Here is a 15,878-nt window from a genome sequence, read left to right as displayed (position 1 = left end):
ATAAATACCCTATATTTTCCTTGGTCTCCGTGAACCAAAAATGTGATTTTGCTTTTCAGGGTGAACCTGGTGAGAAGGGAGGAGTTGGCTCCATCGGACCCCGGGTATGGATGTTCAGGGTTTTGCTTTTTCTGTTTGGAGTTGTGTATTTGCCTTGACCTGAGCTGTTCCCCACCACCTCTTTCTGCTTAGTCTGTGGCTGAATCACCTCAGGATCAGTTCAGTGCTAGAAAATAGAGATGATGCTTATTTAAACAAACCCATATGTAGGAACTGAACACTGCCATGGGAGATATTAGGAAGAAGCTCTTCCCTGTGAGGGTGCTGAGGCGCTGGCACAGGGTGCCCAGAGAAGCTGTGGCTGCCCCATCCCTGGCAGTGTTCAAGCACAAGTGTTCCTTACACAGATTTATGCCCTTTTGAGGTTTGGTTGGATGGCAGTTAGAGCTGTCAGACTAGGAATGGATCAAATCAATGGTGTTTTAAGGTGATCCCCAAACACTGGGGGTCAGGTCTCTGCTTTCGTACCACCTGCTTCTCAGATGCTGTAAAACTAAATAGGATTTGTCCTGGTTGCAGGGTCCCCCTGGTCTGAAAGGGGAACAGGGTGACACTGTAGTGATCGACTATGATGGCCGAATCCTGGATGCTCTCAAGGTAAGCTCTGCTCCAACACCATGCTGATTCCTGTGGGTTAGTGCGAAAGAGTTGATTTCATCTTGGGGCTGAGGATATTTAGGATATTTAGGTGGCAAAACTCAAGGCTGTGAGCTCAGGCTGGGTACCAGGATGGTGGGGTCCAGCTGTGGGATGTGAGCTAATATTCTGCAGGTAAAAGCAACCCCCAACACAGCCTGTGGCATAGTAACTGATGCAGTGAGTGTGAGCTGCCAAATTACAGCTCAAACGCTGCGGGTTGCAGGGTGTTATTCCCATGGCACACTGTGGAACTGTGGTTTTCCCTCTGCATCCCCTGGAGTGGTTTTGTTTGCAAGTAGCAGTTGGGATGCAGGAGGAAGGGAAACGATGCCTGAGCCCTAACCTGCCCGACCCAGCATCACCCTGCTATTTTCATTATGGTGAAAGAAGCTGAATAGAGTCAATACAGACATATTTGAGACCCATCCTCATTGTTTTACAACAGGCTGCAGGGATACACAAAGTGATGGTAACTACTGTTTGCCAGGTGTCTGCATGCAGCTTTGTGAGTGGGGTTTGTGGATTGCGGTGGTTGGAGAGGCTCCATCAAACATCTGGAGACTTCATGTGCTGGACCCAGCACCTCTCCCGTGTTCTGCATGCGGAGATTGCCAAAGGGCACATCACTGAACCTCACTAACATTCCTGTTTTCTTGCTTATGAGCTGTTTGCAGTGTTTGTGCGCTGACCTGTCTCATGGGCAGAGCTTTGCAAAGGATTCTGCTGTGATTAAATGTCACAGTATTTGAGTGTGCAGTCATGGAAAAAGGTGCTTGAGGAGGTGGTGCTGGTTTGGTTTTCAGCTGAGCGAGAACATGAGGTTTTGCTGCTTGAGATAATTCACAAGTTCCAAGTTATTTGTTTGTCTCAAGGTGGTTCGTGGTCTCCACACCCAGCAATGCACAGCAAAACCAGCCTATTTATGTGTGCAAGGTTTTCCTGCTCACCCCGACTCCTTCATTTCCCCTCTTCAATTGCACTTCCCTGGCTGGTTATCCCTGTTTTCAGCAGGATGCTTTTCCCAGGCCAGCTGGGAGAGGGGAGAATGCAAAAAGAGACCATCAGATTTGGGGCCACACGTCCAGCTAAAGGCATGTTGCCTCTTGCCACATGTGCTGCTGCACTGGTACACCCAGCTAGCTCCAATTGTGTTTCCTTTTGCATGAACATCCCTATGCCAGAGAGGCCCTTGGTTACTTCATGTCAGCTGAGCTCATCACGACGTTCAGGCAACCCCAATCATCCGAGTGTCTGTTTAGATCGCGGTTGGGAGCTGCTCCCAGCTCATCCAAGGATTATGTGCCATATTCATCATGCTCATCCCTATTTTGTTTGCTGTGTTTCAGGGTTCACCAGGTCCCCCAGGGCCACCGGGCCCCCAAGGTGCTCCAGGTCCAAAGGTGAGCCCAATCTCTGCAGTGTTTCCTACAGAGTGATATGGTCAGTAGTGGTTCTCCATGTAGAAATTGTCCTCCAAGCAAAACCATTCTATGATTCTATGAAGCATTCTTACTGCTGCTGTCAAACCTGGCAATGGCAAACCCACAACCACAACAGCTGATACACGTGAATAACTCGTTTCCTTGCAAAATGCTCCCCTGAGATGATTTTCTGATTCCATTTACCATGGGCTCCCCTTTCTTTGTGTCACTGCAGGGAGAGCTGGGCTTGCCGGGTCCGCCTGGGCTGGATGGTGAAAAGGTGCGTGGGGCATGGCTGGATCAAGTGAGACCTTGCAGGAACTGAGTTGAAAAGGAGCTTATTGTGTGTCTGTGAGAGCTGTCGCTGTGAAAAGCAAATCTCAGCCTGCCAAGAGCAAGCTCTGCCCCATAATGTTCAGCTGCATCTCCTTGCATTAACCACCCTTTGCCTATGGCACCATGCTCAGCTATGAGCACGCAGATGCTGCTCGTGGCCACATCTGCCTAGCTAGAGGGGCTCCTTTTATAAGTGGTTCATCAGACGCATCAAACCTTGTTGTAAACCCTCCCAACCCTAAGCGGCTGCAGTCCCTGCTCTGGCCCAGCCAAATTCTGCTGCGCCCGCAAAAGTGGCACATGTAAGTTTTAATGTTAAAATCTGTTTTCGTGAGCTCGTGCTGCAATATGGAGACAAACAGCAGAAAGGCTGTTTCTAAATGGTTTTCTTGTAAGTAAGTTGTTTTCTGTAAACTTCCAGGGTCCCAAAGGAGCGAAGGGTGACCAGGGCAGCACGGGGATCACAGGACAGAAAGGAGAGACAGGAGAAATGGGCTTAGCGGGTCCACCGGTACGTCCCTCTCTGTTCCTGTACGTTTGCTGCTTGGTTCTTCTATGTATTGATGTCTGCAAGTGCTCAGGGTAAGGCTGGGTTTGCTGATTTAAGCAGTGGCCTGTCCCCATCACGTTACTGCAGCACTGGAGGATGTGGGAGCTTTGAATTTCCTTTGCTAATGATGATAACGGCTTAGTCAGAAGGAGATCTAAGCCAGCAGCAAGAAGAAAACGCTTCCTCAAAGTCCCCTGGGGATGAACACGAGCTTTGCTGGAGTTAGGAGGAAGACAGATGTAATTTTCTCTTGTTTTTGCTTTCCTGGGAGATGCACCACGTCAGCGGTCCTTTTCTATCTTTTAGGGAGCAGAAGGACCAAAAGGAGACAAAGGAGATAAAGGGGACACCGGGTCACCGTGTTTGCAGAACAATCATGTAAGATCCTGGCAACTTAAAGCCTCTTCCATGATGTGGCGTCAGGCGAGGTTGGGGGGTGCAGGCTGAGTTGCTGGTCCCACATCCATCAGCATAGTGAAGGGGAGCAAAACCCAACTACAAGAACTTGTACTTTGCTACAAGAACTTCCAGATGTGTCTAAATGGGGTTTATCCGTGTGGGAAGAATGCTTTGCACACTCAGCACTGCAAAGTTACTTTAGGTTTTGAATTGATGGTTGAGATACTGGATGCTGCTGTTGGAATTACGTTTTGTTCTGAAAACATACTGGGCTCCTTGCAGTTTTATAGCGTTTCAGCATCCTTTTTTCCTTATCAATGCCTTTTTCTTTTAAGCAAAAGTGGTGAGGTTTGATAGTTTTTAATTAATGATATGAGAGCTCCAATTTTGTTCTGCATTTTTTGGGGTTTTTAACCAAAAGGGCTGGTTCCCTCTGGTCTGTGCAAAAAATGGCATCATTTTCCATTACATCCATTCTGTGATTGGCAGATACATGGCTCACACTTCTCATTCTAGAGGCCAGCTTGATTCATGTGCTTGTTAAGATTCATTTATTTATAAACACTACAAGCAACTCTGATTAGCAGGTATTTTGATTAAAGCTATTAAATCAGAGGGCACTAAATCATGATTCTGGGCCATGTGAGGTTTCCATTCCCAAACTGTCTTGTCCCTGTGTTCCATTCACATGCTGTTTAATTCCCTTCTGCAGATCATACCCGAGCCTGGACCCCCCGGATTACCCGGCCCTATGGTAAGACTCTGGGAAGCAGCTTGTGCACTTGAGCATTGCTGCAGATTTGTATCACAAGTGATTAGTTAAGATGAGGGTGGTTTGCTCTGTTTAATCGCTGTGGGCTGCTGTGGATCTGGGATCAAAACCAGGGAAGAGCTGCAGCATTGTGTGCTATCTTTGGAAGCGCCTGATTTAGGAGAGTACATCAGTGCTTATGGCACATTTTGCAAATAACCAAGTTGTTCCTTGGAATGGGGAAAAGAGAAAACCTTATGGGATGGGAAAGCCTGTTCCCCACCTCAACAGTGTCTGTATTCCCATAAACTTGCCCAAGTCATTAAGATTTGTGCCATCAACTGCAGTGGGAGAGGATGCGGGTGGCGATGAATACACAGAGCAGTTTTGGTGCAGGTATCTAAAGTGTTTGGTACCTACGATGCTACAAAAGACGATGCTCCAAAAGGCTGAGGAGCTGTCAAGGGCATCAGGAAGGCCAGGATGTGTCCAGGCTTGGAGGGCCATGGTGGCAGGATGCCACCCTCCAGAGCTTGCTGTCACTTCAGTCAGCAAAGCTCATGTCGCAGAGCTTTATTGTTGCAAAGTTGCTCTTTTCCACTTCCCCTTCCCCCTGATTTGACGTCAGAGAACCAAATAAACTGCCACCTGTCTTGAAAAGAAATATTTGGCCATTGTCAGCCCATAATTTGAGCAAGAAATGGTTTGGGAAGCAAACTTTGAGCTTTGGTTTTGAAACTGTGTTTTGCTCAAATGCACCATTGTCTTTCCTGCAGGGTCCTCCAGGAATCCAGGGGCCTAAAGTAAGTCAATAAATGAAATGTCACCCACTGTTTCCCGGCTGCCAGTGCATTATTTACAGGCTCACAAAGGCCTGTCAGCTCTGGGGACTGATGTTTTTGTGACAACACATCCCTTGGTTATGCCGTTGAGCAGTTTGGCATTGCAGCAAACAAGCCATTTTTCCTTCCAAACACATTTATGATCCTAAACCTCCTTCCAGCACAGAGTCCTGAGAGCCACTGGCACGTGCAAGTCAGGGTTTCCAAACCCACAGCATAAACCTGTGTTTTCAACTACTTTCTTATATGATGTAGTCAAGAGGAAGGCATTAACAGCAGCATGGGTATAAGCACCCCAGAGATGTGGCAGGAGGTGGTGGATGCACGGGGTGGCAGAGCTGCCAGGTCTATCTTGGCTGATGCCATTTCGTTTCTGCAGGGCTTGGATGGTGCGAAGGGAGAAAAAGGTGACAGTGGTGAGAAGGGCGACCACGGCCACACTGGACCCGCTGTGAGTTGTTTTGCCATGCCTCATTTCTGGCCATCAACAGCAACCTGTAAAGCAGCTATCCCAATGCTGTGTTTCCCTTTTCTCCAAGGGTCTCCCAGGTGCTCCAGGGCTCATCGGCCTACCCGGTACCAAAGGAGAGAAGGTAGTTATTGGTGTGGGGAAGCAGTGGTGGTGGTGTGGTGTAATCCTAAAACAGGGGCTGTAAACTCTTTCCATAGTGGGTCCCACCAGAGCTGGGCTTACCAGCATGACCCCAGTGTGTGGTGAGGGGCTCCCCTTTGAACCTCAGGGGTTGGTAGGTGAGCCCCATATTTTACCAAGTGGGTATAAGTTTGTCTGCAACACCAAACTCGATACAGCATGTCTGAACTTTTATTTTACTATTTTATTACTGCAGGGAAAACCAGGGGAGCCAGGATTGGATGTGAGTATGGAAAACATTACTTGTGATATGTAGAAACATGCGTGTAAAGGCCATCAAATTGCTTGAGATTGTTAGAGAAGTATGTAGCTAACCCTGTATAGACTGCTGTCCCTTAAACACGGTGCCCATGGAATGATGTCTGTGGGAAAGGGCTTAATTCAGGCCAGTTGCTGGATTATTCCACTGCACAGCGGTAACTGCTCAGCTAAAGATGCTGTGGGGGTTTCCCTTTCCACCTGAGAGTACTTGTATTGGATTCAGTGAAATGAGACACTCTGATAGCTGCAATGTTAGCGGGGTATGGTAAAGCACCAGCTTTCCCAAGAAACTGCTGACATACCAAGTCATCAGGAAGAAAATACCATGTTCTTCACCGTGGGAGGATGGGTTGATTGCTGGAGATTGCTTATGTTGAGCTCATGCTGGGATGTTCACACACTAAACTCACCAACCTCTCTTTTTTTACCCTTCTTCATCTAAAAATGGTTGTGACAGGGTTTCCCAGGTCTCAGAGGAGAGAAAGGAGAGCGAAGTGAAAGAGGCGAGAAGGTGAGTGGGTTCTGGCTGCAGAGATGCTCGTGGGAGCAGGATGATGCTCTTGCCATGGGTGCTGGTTCCCTCTCCAGCCTGGGTGTGTTTCTCAGCTCACCCCTATAAGGCCTTTTCTGCACACAAGTATTTGCCTGGTCCCAGCACGAGACGGGACATCCAGTTAATTCCTACCCACTGAGAAGTGCTTTCTGTAATCCTGCCCCCTCCAGCACAACCATTGTGGGGAAATGGAGCAGCCTGACAGCTCCAGGTTGCAAAGAATTGCTAGTTAGGGTTTATAGACCTTGAAAATGGATGAGAGTCAAAGGTTTTGTTCCAGGGATCCTCAAACAAAGGGATGCCCAGCCGGAGGTAGGAGCCCAGCTGAGCACAGGGCAGTGCTGGAAGCTGGTGCTTCCATTTACTGTCAGATACCAACCTGGTTTCTAGCAGAAACCAGTCATTTAGTCATTCTGTTATCAAATTATCTATTAAAATATCTCCACCCAGCTTTCACTGAAGATTTCCACAGTGATTTAATTTCTCAGTGCAAACATCCTGGCTGAGGTGGGGGATTCTGCAAGTGCTGTGTGACTTAGAGCCAAAGGTGTTTCCCTTCCTGTTCCTGATATCTTCCTGCTGTGCCAACAGGGTGAGCGAGGAATACCGGGCAGAAAAGGAGCCAAAGGGCAGAAGGGGGAACCAGGCCCCCCCGGACTGGATCAGCCTTGCCCCGTGGTATGTCCTTTATTTCAGCCACCCTAAGCACGCGCTGCCGGGATGGATAAGGAGACGTGGGTTTGCAGCCAGGGAAAGGGAGGGAGGGTTCGGTTAGTTCTTTATTTTGCAGTAAATCAGAGCAGATGGTTATTGTTTTCTCACTTTTCCTAATGGTTTATCGGCACTGCTGGAAGCTCATTGCTTGCTCTAAGGGCTCCTCACTGGCCAGATGGGAGCAAGCCACAGCAGTAAAAAGAAAGAATCTTTGTATAAAGACCTTCTTATTGTAGTCAGGAACAATGGGTTTCAGTAATGCTCTTCGGGAGATAGCGTGCCCTGGTGAAGCTGCGGCCTGGCTTTTGAGTACATTGGAAATCAGGGAGTAACTCCATGCAGTGGATGGGAGGCAATCAGAAAGCAAGATCAGGCAATTAGAAAGCAAGATTCCACCCTTTCGTCTCCACAAACCAAGCGAGGGGTGGGCCTGGCTCTAGCTGTCCTGTGTGGGGATGTGGTTCAGAGTTGGTGGCATCTTAGTGCTGCCAAAGGTAAGTGACGGATGAGCTGGAGGTCCCCAGGCTGCCAGAAAGTGCCGCTGGGAGAAGAGACATCCCCATGTTTCTCTACCTGAGATAGCAGCTCATGGCTCAGATCTGTCCCTTCTTGAACACATCCCAGTCCACCACTGAGCAGTGTGTGCAGAGAGGCTTTCCAGGGAACCTCCTGTGTGTTTGAGCCTGAGGAAGGGGGATCTCCCACGTTCACTTCCAGAACCTCTCCTTCGACAGGGCCCAGAAAAAAACATGTACTGGTTTATAACAAGTTACTTGGCCTGGTAAAATCTACCTCCTTTTCATTACTGCTTTTCATATGATGACTAAAACCAGAGAGATCCTTTCTCTAAAATACTTTGAGGCTGCAGGATGAAAAGAGTGATTTTTATCGAACGGAAACTACTTAAATCATAGAATTATATGGTTTGGATTGGAAGGGACATTAAAGCTCATCCAGCTCCAACCCCCTGCCACGGGCAGGGACACCTTCCACTAGAGTGGGTTGCTCCAAGCCCCTGTGTCCAACCTGGCCTTAAATGTAGCTGTTAGACCTTAGTTCAGAGGCATGTAATTAGTACTGGCAGGTACAACAGGCTCCAAAAACCCATTTCTTGTCTAAAAGTAACTTTTTCTCACCCCGCCAGCACAGTTATGCCAATCAAAGCTGTTGTACAGCTCCACTATACCAGCAAAAAGCTCCCTCAGTCACTATGCTTTATTTTGCCTGGAGATTGAATGTGAACTACAATTAAATTTTTTGTTCCTGATGGATCCCCCTTCCTCCCTCAACATGTTGGATGATTTAACCCTCATCTTTTTCACTGCGCTGTTACAAATGTGAATCTCTGGTTTGTGTATAGAAGATCTTTCCCAGATGACAGGCTCTGTATGTCTGTGAATTCCCTACCATAAAACCACTCTGCTGACTTGCTGTGTCATCAGAAATAGAGGTGTAAAGTTCTGGACCATTCCTCCTCTGTCCGTTTGAGTAACTCCCGTGTCCTTTCTCACTCTCAACAAGCAGTTATGTTTTCACACAGGCAGATTGCAGCATTGCAGGCTGCAAAAGGGACCCAGGTTTACCAGGCCTGGACGGGGCGAGCGTGCCCTGCCCTTTGGTACAGTATCTGCTCTCTTTCCTCTTCTTGCATGGCTTGTGTGTGTTTCTGCTGTGGTCAAGCCCTGTCCCAAGGAGCGAATCCCTCTAGGGAGAGGAAGGACACAAGGCAGCAGGGCTGGAACAAGATGTTTCACTTGGGCATTTAGGGAAGGATGCTGATGTGTTTTCTCCTTCTTCCTCCCAGTTAAAACTACTTTAGGTAAGGAGTGTAAGCAACGAGAGATCACACTAGGGGACGTTTCCCCTTTATGATAACAGTTAGTTCTGGTTTCCCTCAGCACCTGTGGCCCAGTTTGATTCCCCTCGTGCCTTCCAGCTGGGTTTTGAAAAGCTTTCCTCAAATGAATGGCCAATTCTGCAGAGCAGGGGTCACTGCTCTGGCATTAAAGGGCATTTGTGGTGTCAGCATGTAGCTCAGGTTGAAGGGCAGTGGTTATGCAGGCAAGTTTGTGCTCTGCTCCCCAGAAGGGCTCTGCACGACTAGCTAGAAAAGGTTATTGTTTTAGTTTCATTTTTTTAACCATGGAAAATGCTGCATGTTTAGATGATTTGCAGTTTGTCTTCAGAGAAACAAAAGGGCAGTAAGCTGTCTCCCTTTCAAAAAGTTAAATTACTTTCATATGTGTCAAAGAAACCAATTACTAGCAGCAGGCCCGCTTCAACTCTTCATATTTACTCCCCAGAGATGTTATATTTACCAAGTATCTCCCATCTTAACTATACAGAAAACACTATATAGAAAACTGTCTGTACTGAAGGCATTGTGCACTGCAGTAGGTGATTTCTCCAATATGTAGTAAAGTGCTTGCACGTCTTTCTGCTTTTAGGTACATGAGGGTTAGTTGCATGTTGGTTCTGGGAGTGCCATCTTTGTTCTGTACCCCGCTGTACGATGGAGGCTTGCTGGGTTCTCAGTGATGGCTTTCAGTCCAGGAGCATGAGCATGAGCCTCACACACAGGTTGCAAAGCTCTTTTGAAGGTGACAAGTCATTCTGGAATCACTCAAGTGAAGCAGGGTACACAGGTGTGGAGTTTTACAATGGCCACAATAAGTATTTTGAGTGCAAGGCAAGGAGAAAAAGCCGAGGGCAGAAATTAACCCTGTGCCTATTGGTGTCAGGATGCACTTTAACAGGTCAGGACCTTTCTAGGTGAAACTACTCCTCTGCACCTTGTCCCCTTCAACCCCAGACAACTCTGACAAGCTGCATTTCTTCTTATGAATAGCTATGACCCAAAATACTGACTGGTGACAGCAGAAAAATGTGTGTTTTCTAACTGATGTTACAGGAAAGCACGTGCAAATAACTCGACCTGTTACACTCTGAGTATCTGGAGAGGGTAACCTTACTCACTGCATCTGTTTTATTGGGCATAGGCTATTTTACATATAAAATCAATACAGAATACAAAAAATGTGATGACTGACATTTACAGTAAAAAATGTAAAAATGCATTTTGACCTGTATTTGCACTGGCAGTTCTCTCCGCTGCGCACGCATCCTCGTGGCTTCCACCCCTGGGTAACTTGGAGGTGGCTCTGAGGGCAGGGTCAGTGCATGTGTGCTCTCTGTAGCTCTACATGCAGAAATTCATGCAACCAGAGATCCAAGAGCCTTAAAAAAATCCAGCATCAGAAAAGGCAGCTCAAGTCAGCTAAAAGTATCTTGAAAGAGCTGGTCACACATAGTCCGTTCCTCTTCTAAGGGGCTCCTTCCTTTTCAGTGTTTCCCTCCTGGTAAGTAAGCTCTTCTGGCTTTGATTTCTGTATGTTTCTTGTTATCTCCATCAGAACAAGACAAATATTTTCACTCCCTTTGCACAGTCCACAACTCATCCTATTTCAGTCAGTTCAGCAAGATTTCTTAAAGGAACTAAGTACTGCAGGATGGGATTTAACACAATAAGATCATCCAGAAAAGAAAATTACATCACTGCCCCAAACTAAAAAGCTCATATTAACAAAAAAATACATTTCCACATCATGCTTTCCATATGTGTCTGATTGCAAACCCCACTACTTTATAAAGCAGATTATGAAGTTAATTTACTGTGCTTCCAAAGTTTTGTATTTGTTCACATTTTCCTTTTTGTTTGAAGGAGAAAGAAGTGTAGGTTATTTTATTCTTACCCTGGGGTGTATTCAGTTTTGTGTGGTGAGTGACACATGGGTTACATTGCCTGCATATTTATTTCTGTGCACATACAGTAAATAGGTTTTGCATGGCAATTAATGGTGTTGCTAAACCTTTCATGGTGAAGACTGAGCTTCAGGTTTTGGGGTCTTGACACTTGAGTCAGTGTCAATGGAAATTCAGTCTGTACTCTCAATTTTGCAGGGACCAGACGGACTGCCAGTAGCAGGATGTTGGCATAAGGTACAGTACTAATAATTGTAAAGCCCTGAGCAGGTCCTGAGTGATTTTGTTTGCTGCATGGTGATTGTTTGCACTGCTGCGCATCCTTTAAGCACCAGCGTATACGCTTGGCAAGACGTATGTCATGCCTTGGGAGAGCAAAATTCCATCTAGCTTCACGTCTTGTTCCCCACAGCTGTAGGCTGGTGTTAGGAAGTAAAAATGAAATCTCACTCTTGTTAGTACTGTGGGTAGCAATGCCTTTTGTCAGGCTTGCTCAGGCTAGGCTTTTGTTATGGGCCAGGCAGTTTAGGAACCTCTTATGCAAAGGCTGCACCACTGCACAGTGTGCTGGTGTGACTTAGCCCATACCCTCTAGCTGAGACTTTTATAATGGATTAACTCTTTACTGCAGTTACAAAAACATTTATATCCAAACAAAGACTTTTCTGCCGTTGTAATTATAATCCTCCACCACTCCGCTGCTTCAGTGCTCAGCGAATCCGGGTGCGGGTCGTCAGGAAGTTCATAGCATTTCACACAGCCACAACAGCCAGGGGTTGTAAGTACTAAAGGCAGCCTGGGAGAATGAGGAGACGTGTCCCCACCGTAAGATGAGGGTTTGATCCAGACTTGTAGGCTGCTGTAACCTCCTTCTCCAACAAGGGTAGGACAGTGAAGCTGAATGGAATCACTAACCCAGTTTCAAACATGTGGTATATGGACACAGTTCAAGTTAATAGCAAGTGCGTTACTAACTGATGCAAACCTCTGGTTAGAATGTGAGCACACCCTTAGCATATAGAAGGTTTTAATTCTGGATGTACTGTTAATATTGAAAGGAATCTGAATGCCAATCCTCATAAAATACTAACAATAAGATTCGTAAGTGTAATGAATGGAGCGTTTCTCTGATTAGAATGTCTGTGTGTTCTTTTTCAGTGATCTCTAAGCATGAAGCACAGTATGTAAATAATGTGATATATTTGGATCTTTTTAATTTTTGTATAAAAAAAGGAAAAAAAAACTCTCAACAGTAATATATTGACCTTTTTTTATACTGGATTCTGTCATTTCTGGACTTTGAAAATATTGTAAAGCTCCCAAACCCATAAGATACGCATGATTACACGAGGATTTGATACAGGTACCACTGACAGTAGCTGGGAATGAACAGTGTTCACTGCTGGTGTTGCTGTGTGAACTAACAGTACTGGACAGTGTGTTGCCTCATGTGCCTTATCGCATGAAGGAGGGAGAGATCCCTGTCCTCATTTGCCTCTCACCTCTGTACTTGCATTGCACATGCACATTAAAAGGGTGAAAAAACCTGGCTGAAAACAAAGAAGAAAAAAAGGATGCAGCCCTAGAAATGGCAGAAGCTGCTGTGTACCACCTGGTCAACCGAGAGGACTTGCAACTTGCAGAGGAAACAAAGCCAAGCTCCACTCATTGCTACCTGCCGTTGGTAGGATGGAAATAGCAATTCTTTGGCTAAACAGAACCACCTCGACTACTTGTGGTTTCTTCTACTACTATCAAGAAAAGCTTGTTTTTATTAAGAGGAAGCACCTCTGGGTGCTGTCCTGGGTTTGTGGCTGAAGATGTGCAAGCACTTTGTTACTGCAGAAACCTAATTCCCAAAGAAGCATTCACTGCAGAATTCCAAACCACAAAACCCCAGTCATACTTTCAGTGTAGGGAGCTGCAGGACAGGGAGGGCTCTGTTAAAGCCTGTTCTTAAACAACAGAGCACGTAATATTGCTTTTGGGGCTCCCAAAACTTGGGAGTTTGGAGTATTTAACTGGTTTGGTTTGTAGGGTTCATTTGCATTTAATTTTTCTTGGTTCACATGGTTTTAACTGTAAACTCAGTAACTCTGCACATCCCCCTTGTCCTCTTCCTTCTCCCCTTTTTCAGCCTTTTTCTTTAGATAACCTTGTCTCAGGCACATCCCATGCGGAGCAGGGTAATGAATGAAAGGAGAATTATGATTTTGATATCTGCATATGGCATAAGTGAGATCAATTAAAAATGTGCCAACTATTCCACTGTTCATTTTTAAAGATGTTGGCAAAAATAGAGATTGTGCAGTGAAGAGCCATAAAAAGTTATTTCAGGGAGGAAAATAGCTTACAGCAGAGTCTGTTCAGCTTACAATGAAGATCAAGAAGCAATCAGATTCCTTTAAAGGGAGGAGACACTTTATATTAACAAGTTTTTAAACTGAATAGGGAAAGATGTACAAATATCCATCCAACGGGTAGAAGCTGAAGCTACATGAAAATCAAAGACAGACATGGCTTTTTAATGGTGAGACTGGTTAATCCTCACCAGACCAGTGATGTAATTCCCATCACTTTAATGCCTTTTTGAGTTAATAGCTCATTTCTGGAGGAAATACTTTAGCCCAATGTAAGTTGCTAGGCTCTGTGTGGGAGTCGTGGGTGAAATTAAGGGCCCGACCACGGTATCAGGGCTCTTTGTGGCCTGGAGTTTAGAGAATACAGAAGGGAGTCATTTCTGGTGCATTAAGTAGATCCGAACCCTCTGTTAGATCCTTGTTCTGCTGCATCTCTTACGGCAGCTGCTGACAGAGAGGACTTGAGAAGGATGCGACCATCCAGGGACAATGAGTCTGCACAAGCTGACCTAGCGCTAAGGGAGTTCTTGCTCTGTGTTCTGAAGAGCAGCAGCAACATGCTCAGTGCTCCATGCAGGTAGGGTGACATGTGCCTGATGGCTGTGAGTTCTTATCTGTGCCTGGGTCCTGTGTGTCCTTGAATGCCTTTAGTCATCTGGGAACATCGGTCATCTGCTGGTAAATGCTGAAAAGGCCATCTAGCTCAGTAGATGTGGACACAAAAGTCTTATGGCTGTAGGCAGTGAACTTCTGTTACCTTTGTTACCCTCTTAGGGTCTACACCTACACATTGCTTGCTTTGTGGCTATACTTTGCACCTTTACCAGTTACTGGCCATTTTCTTGGCCACCATATAGATAAAATCCATGTAAATTCAGATCAACTAACAAATCAAGAAACAAGAATTATGTAACTCAAAACAGCAATGAAAATGCATTTTTATTTACTTCCATTTCATGTTGTCAGCTATCACTTTTGGTGTAGGGGTTTTTAAAGGCATCAGGAGCCGTTGAATGAGCTCCCACTGTCTTTTAGTGCTTTTGAAAAACCCCTTTACTGTCCCAAATTAAAGCTAAAAGACTTCTTCTGTGGAAGGTTGAAGGCAAATCTCTCATTGATGTCACGGGGAAGAAGATCTGTAATTGTTCCCTTAATGTACAGTTGATCTTCCCATCTTCCCCCAGTCATCTCCAAACTAAAAGCAATTCACTATTCCAAACCACGCTGTGGGCTTCTACACTCAAATTCCTGCACGTGTCCTGTTGATGGAACCTCTATGGGTATCAATGAGAGTTCAGTCCCCAGAATGACTGCAGAAAGCACAAGAATCTGGAAGTGTCCACAAACAATCTACAATGCAGATAGAAAAGTCTTGTTTTACATACGCTGGCAAAAACTAAACAGCTTTCTATCTAGCTCCTACTTGAAGAAGGTTGATATCACTGAAGCTACAAGACAAGCTAACCTCCAAAGCTTATGAAATTATATTAAAATTTATATTTTCTCTGAGGAAATACCCCGAAGTCCTATTATCTTCAGGTAAACAAGTCAATATTCCGTCTTCAACTTGTGGAATATCCAGTGCTTGTAGGCATCAACTGTGACCACTGCCAGGCCTGCAAAACATTGATACAGAATACCAGAATAGTGCTTTACCTATTGCTGTCACCGCTCTGCGTGGCAGCCGTCCCCCTCCCAGCACAGAGCCTCCTCTGCTGCCACAGAACCCGAGACATGTGTTTGTAATGGAGGAAGAGAGCTCATTTTGCATCGACTGAACCTCTTAATTAGGCTTGTTCTTCCATGTCCCCAAGGCACAGCCTGACCACTCACAGCGTTTCCATGCCAGTCAAGGAGGAAGGCTGGAATTATACTCCTAGCACAGGACTGCTGCTCGTGCCCATACCCATCAGTGCTACTGCCTCAGCTGCCAAACGTTGTAGGGATCATCTTTGAAAATTCCCAAGAAAACACCCTCTCTGCATTGGTTTGTTCTGCATCCCAAACCTGGGGAGCCCAGCACACACAGAGGAGATCCATCCATGCACCTGCAGCAGCTCTGGTGTTCAGGATGCCTGACTGCACACACACACATTGCAGGCTGTGTGCAGCAGCTTCTCTGGACTTCTCGGACTTCTGCCGCTGTCATTTCCATCAGGAATGCTGGCAGGTGTGGATCCTGCTGTACACAGCACCCGCTGTCACTCCAGCCACGAGGAACTAACCAGAAGATCTCTGAGGATCTGCTGGTGGTATGTCTATGCTCTGGCAACCCTGTCTTATCAGCAATGCAGCTGAGACCTGTGGGAAGCAGAGCTCCTGGGAACAGAACAAGGTACAAGGGGTTTTGCTGTGATCTGCACTCAAAGTCCTTCCCATCCCTCACCTGAGATCCCTGCGTTTGGCCTTTATCTTCTGACCTTATGCTTTTACTATTCTGAGTGTTCCTTACTGATTGTATTGTGCACATCAACAGACTGTATTAGAGGAGCTGTTGATTTCTGTATCGATGACACAGTCTAAGAGGAAATCTATTGCATGTGCCTTCCACACATGCGAATTTAGAAGAGTGGGTTGT

The 15,878-nt window shown here is 46.0% G+C and overlaps 2 protein-coding genes across 3 annotated transcripts in view; one reads left to right on the top strand and one right to left on the bottom strand.

Moving 5' to 3' along the window:
* Positions 1-7,197, top strand: part of COL23A1 (collagen type XXIII alpha 1 chain) — a 172,014-nt gene extending 164,817 nt beyond the window's left edge. The window contains exons 14-26 of the mRNA XM_030504860.1: positions 60-104; positions 580-657; positions 2,046-2,099; positions 2,356-2,400; positions 2,878-2,967; positions 3,313-3,384; positions 4,118-4,159; positions 4,933-4,959; positions 5,378-5,449; positions 5,538-5,591; positions 5,847-5,873; positions 6,369-6,422; positions 7,056-7,197. Of these exons, the coding sequence (XP_030360720.1) occupies positions 60-104; positions 580-657; positions 2,046-2,099; positions 2,356-2,400; positions 2,878-2,967; positions 3,313-3,384; positions 4,118-4,159; positions 4,933-4,959; positions 5,378-5,449; positions 5,538-5,591; positions 5,847-5,873; positions 6,369-6,422; positions 7,056-7,169 (774 nt within the window). The 3' untranslated portion in view covers positions 7,170-7,197. The remainder of the gene's footprint in view (positions 1-59; positions 105-579; positions 658-2,045; positions 2,100-2,355; positions 2,401-2,877; positions 2,968-3,312; positions 3,385-4,117; positions 4,160-4,932; positions 4,960-5,377; positions 5,450-5,537; positions 5,592-5,846; positions 5,874-6,368; positions 6,423-7,055) is intronic.
* Positions 7,198-10,134: 2,937 nt separating this feature from the next.
* HNRNPAB (heterogeneous nuclear ribonucleoprotein A/B) overlaps positions 10,135-15,878 on the bottom strand; it is a 30,689-nt gene continuing 24,945 nt past the window's right edge. For both annotated transcript variants that reach the window (XM_030504553.1, XM_030504556.1), the window contains one exon: positions 10,135-14,916. The gene's annotated coding sequence lies outside the window, so the exon portion shown is untranslated. The remainder of the gene's footprint in view (positions 14,917-15,878) is intronic.

This window comes from Strigops habroptila, chromosome 12 (assembly GCF_004027225.2).
Source record: "Strigops habroptila isolate Jane chromosome 12, bStrHab1.2.pri, whole genome shotgun sequence".
Lineage (NCBI taxonomy): Eukaryota > Metazoa > Chordata > Aves > Psittaciformes > Psittacidae > Strigops > Strigops habroptila.
The sequence above is the reverse complement of the archived record's forward strand: the minus strand, read 5'-3'. Positions and strand labels throughout refer to the sequence as shown.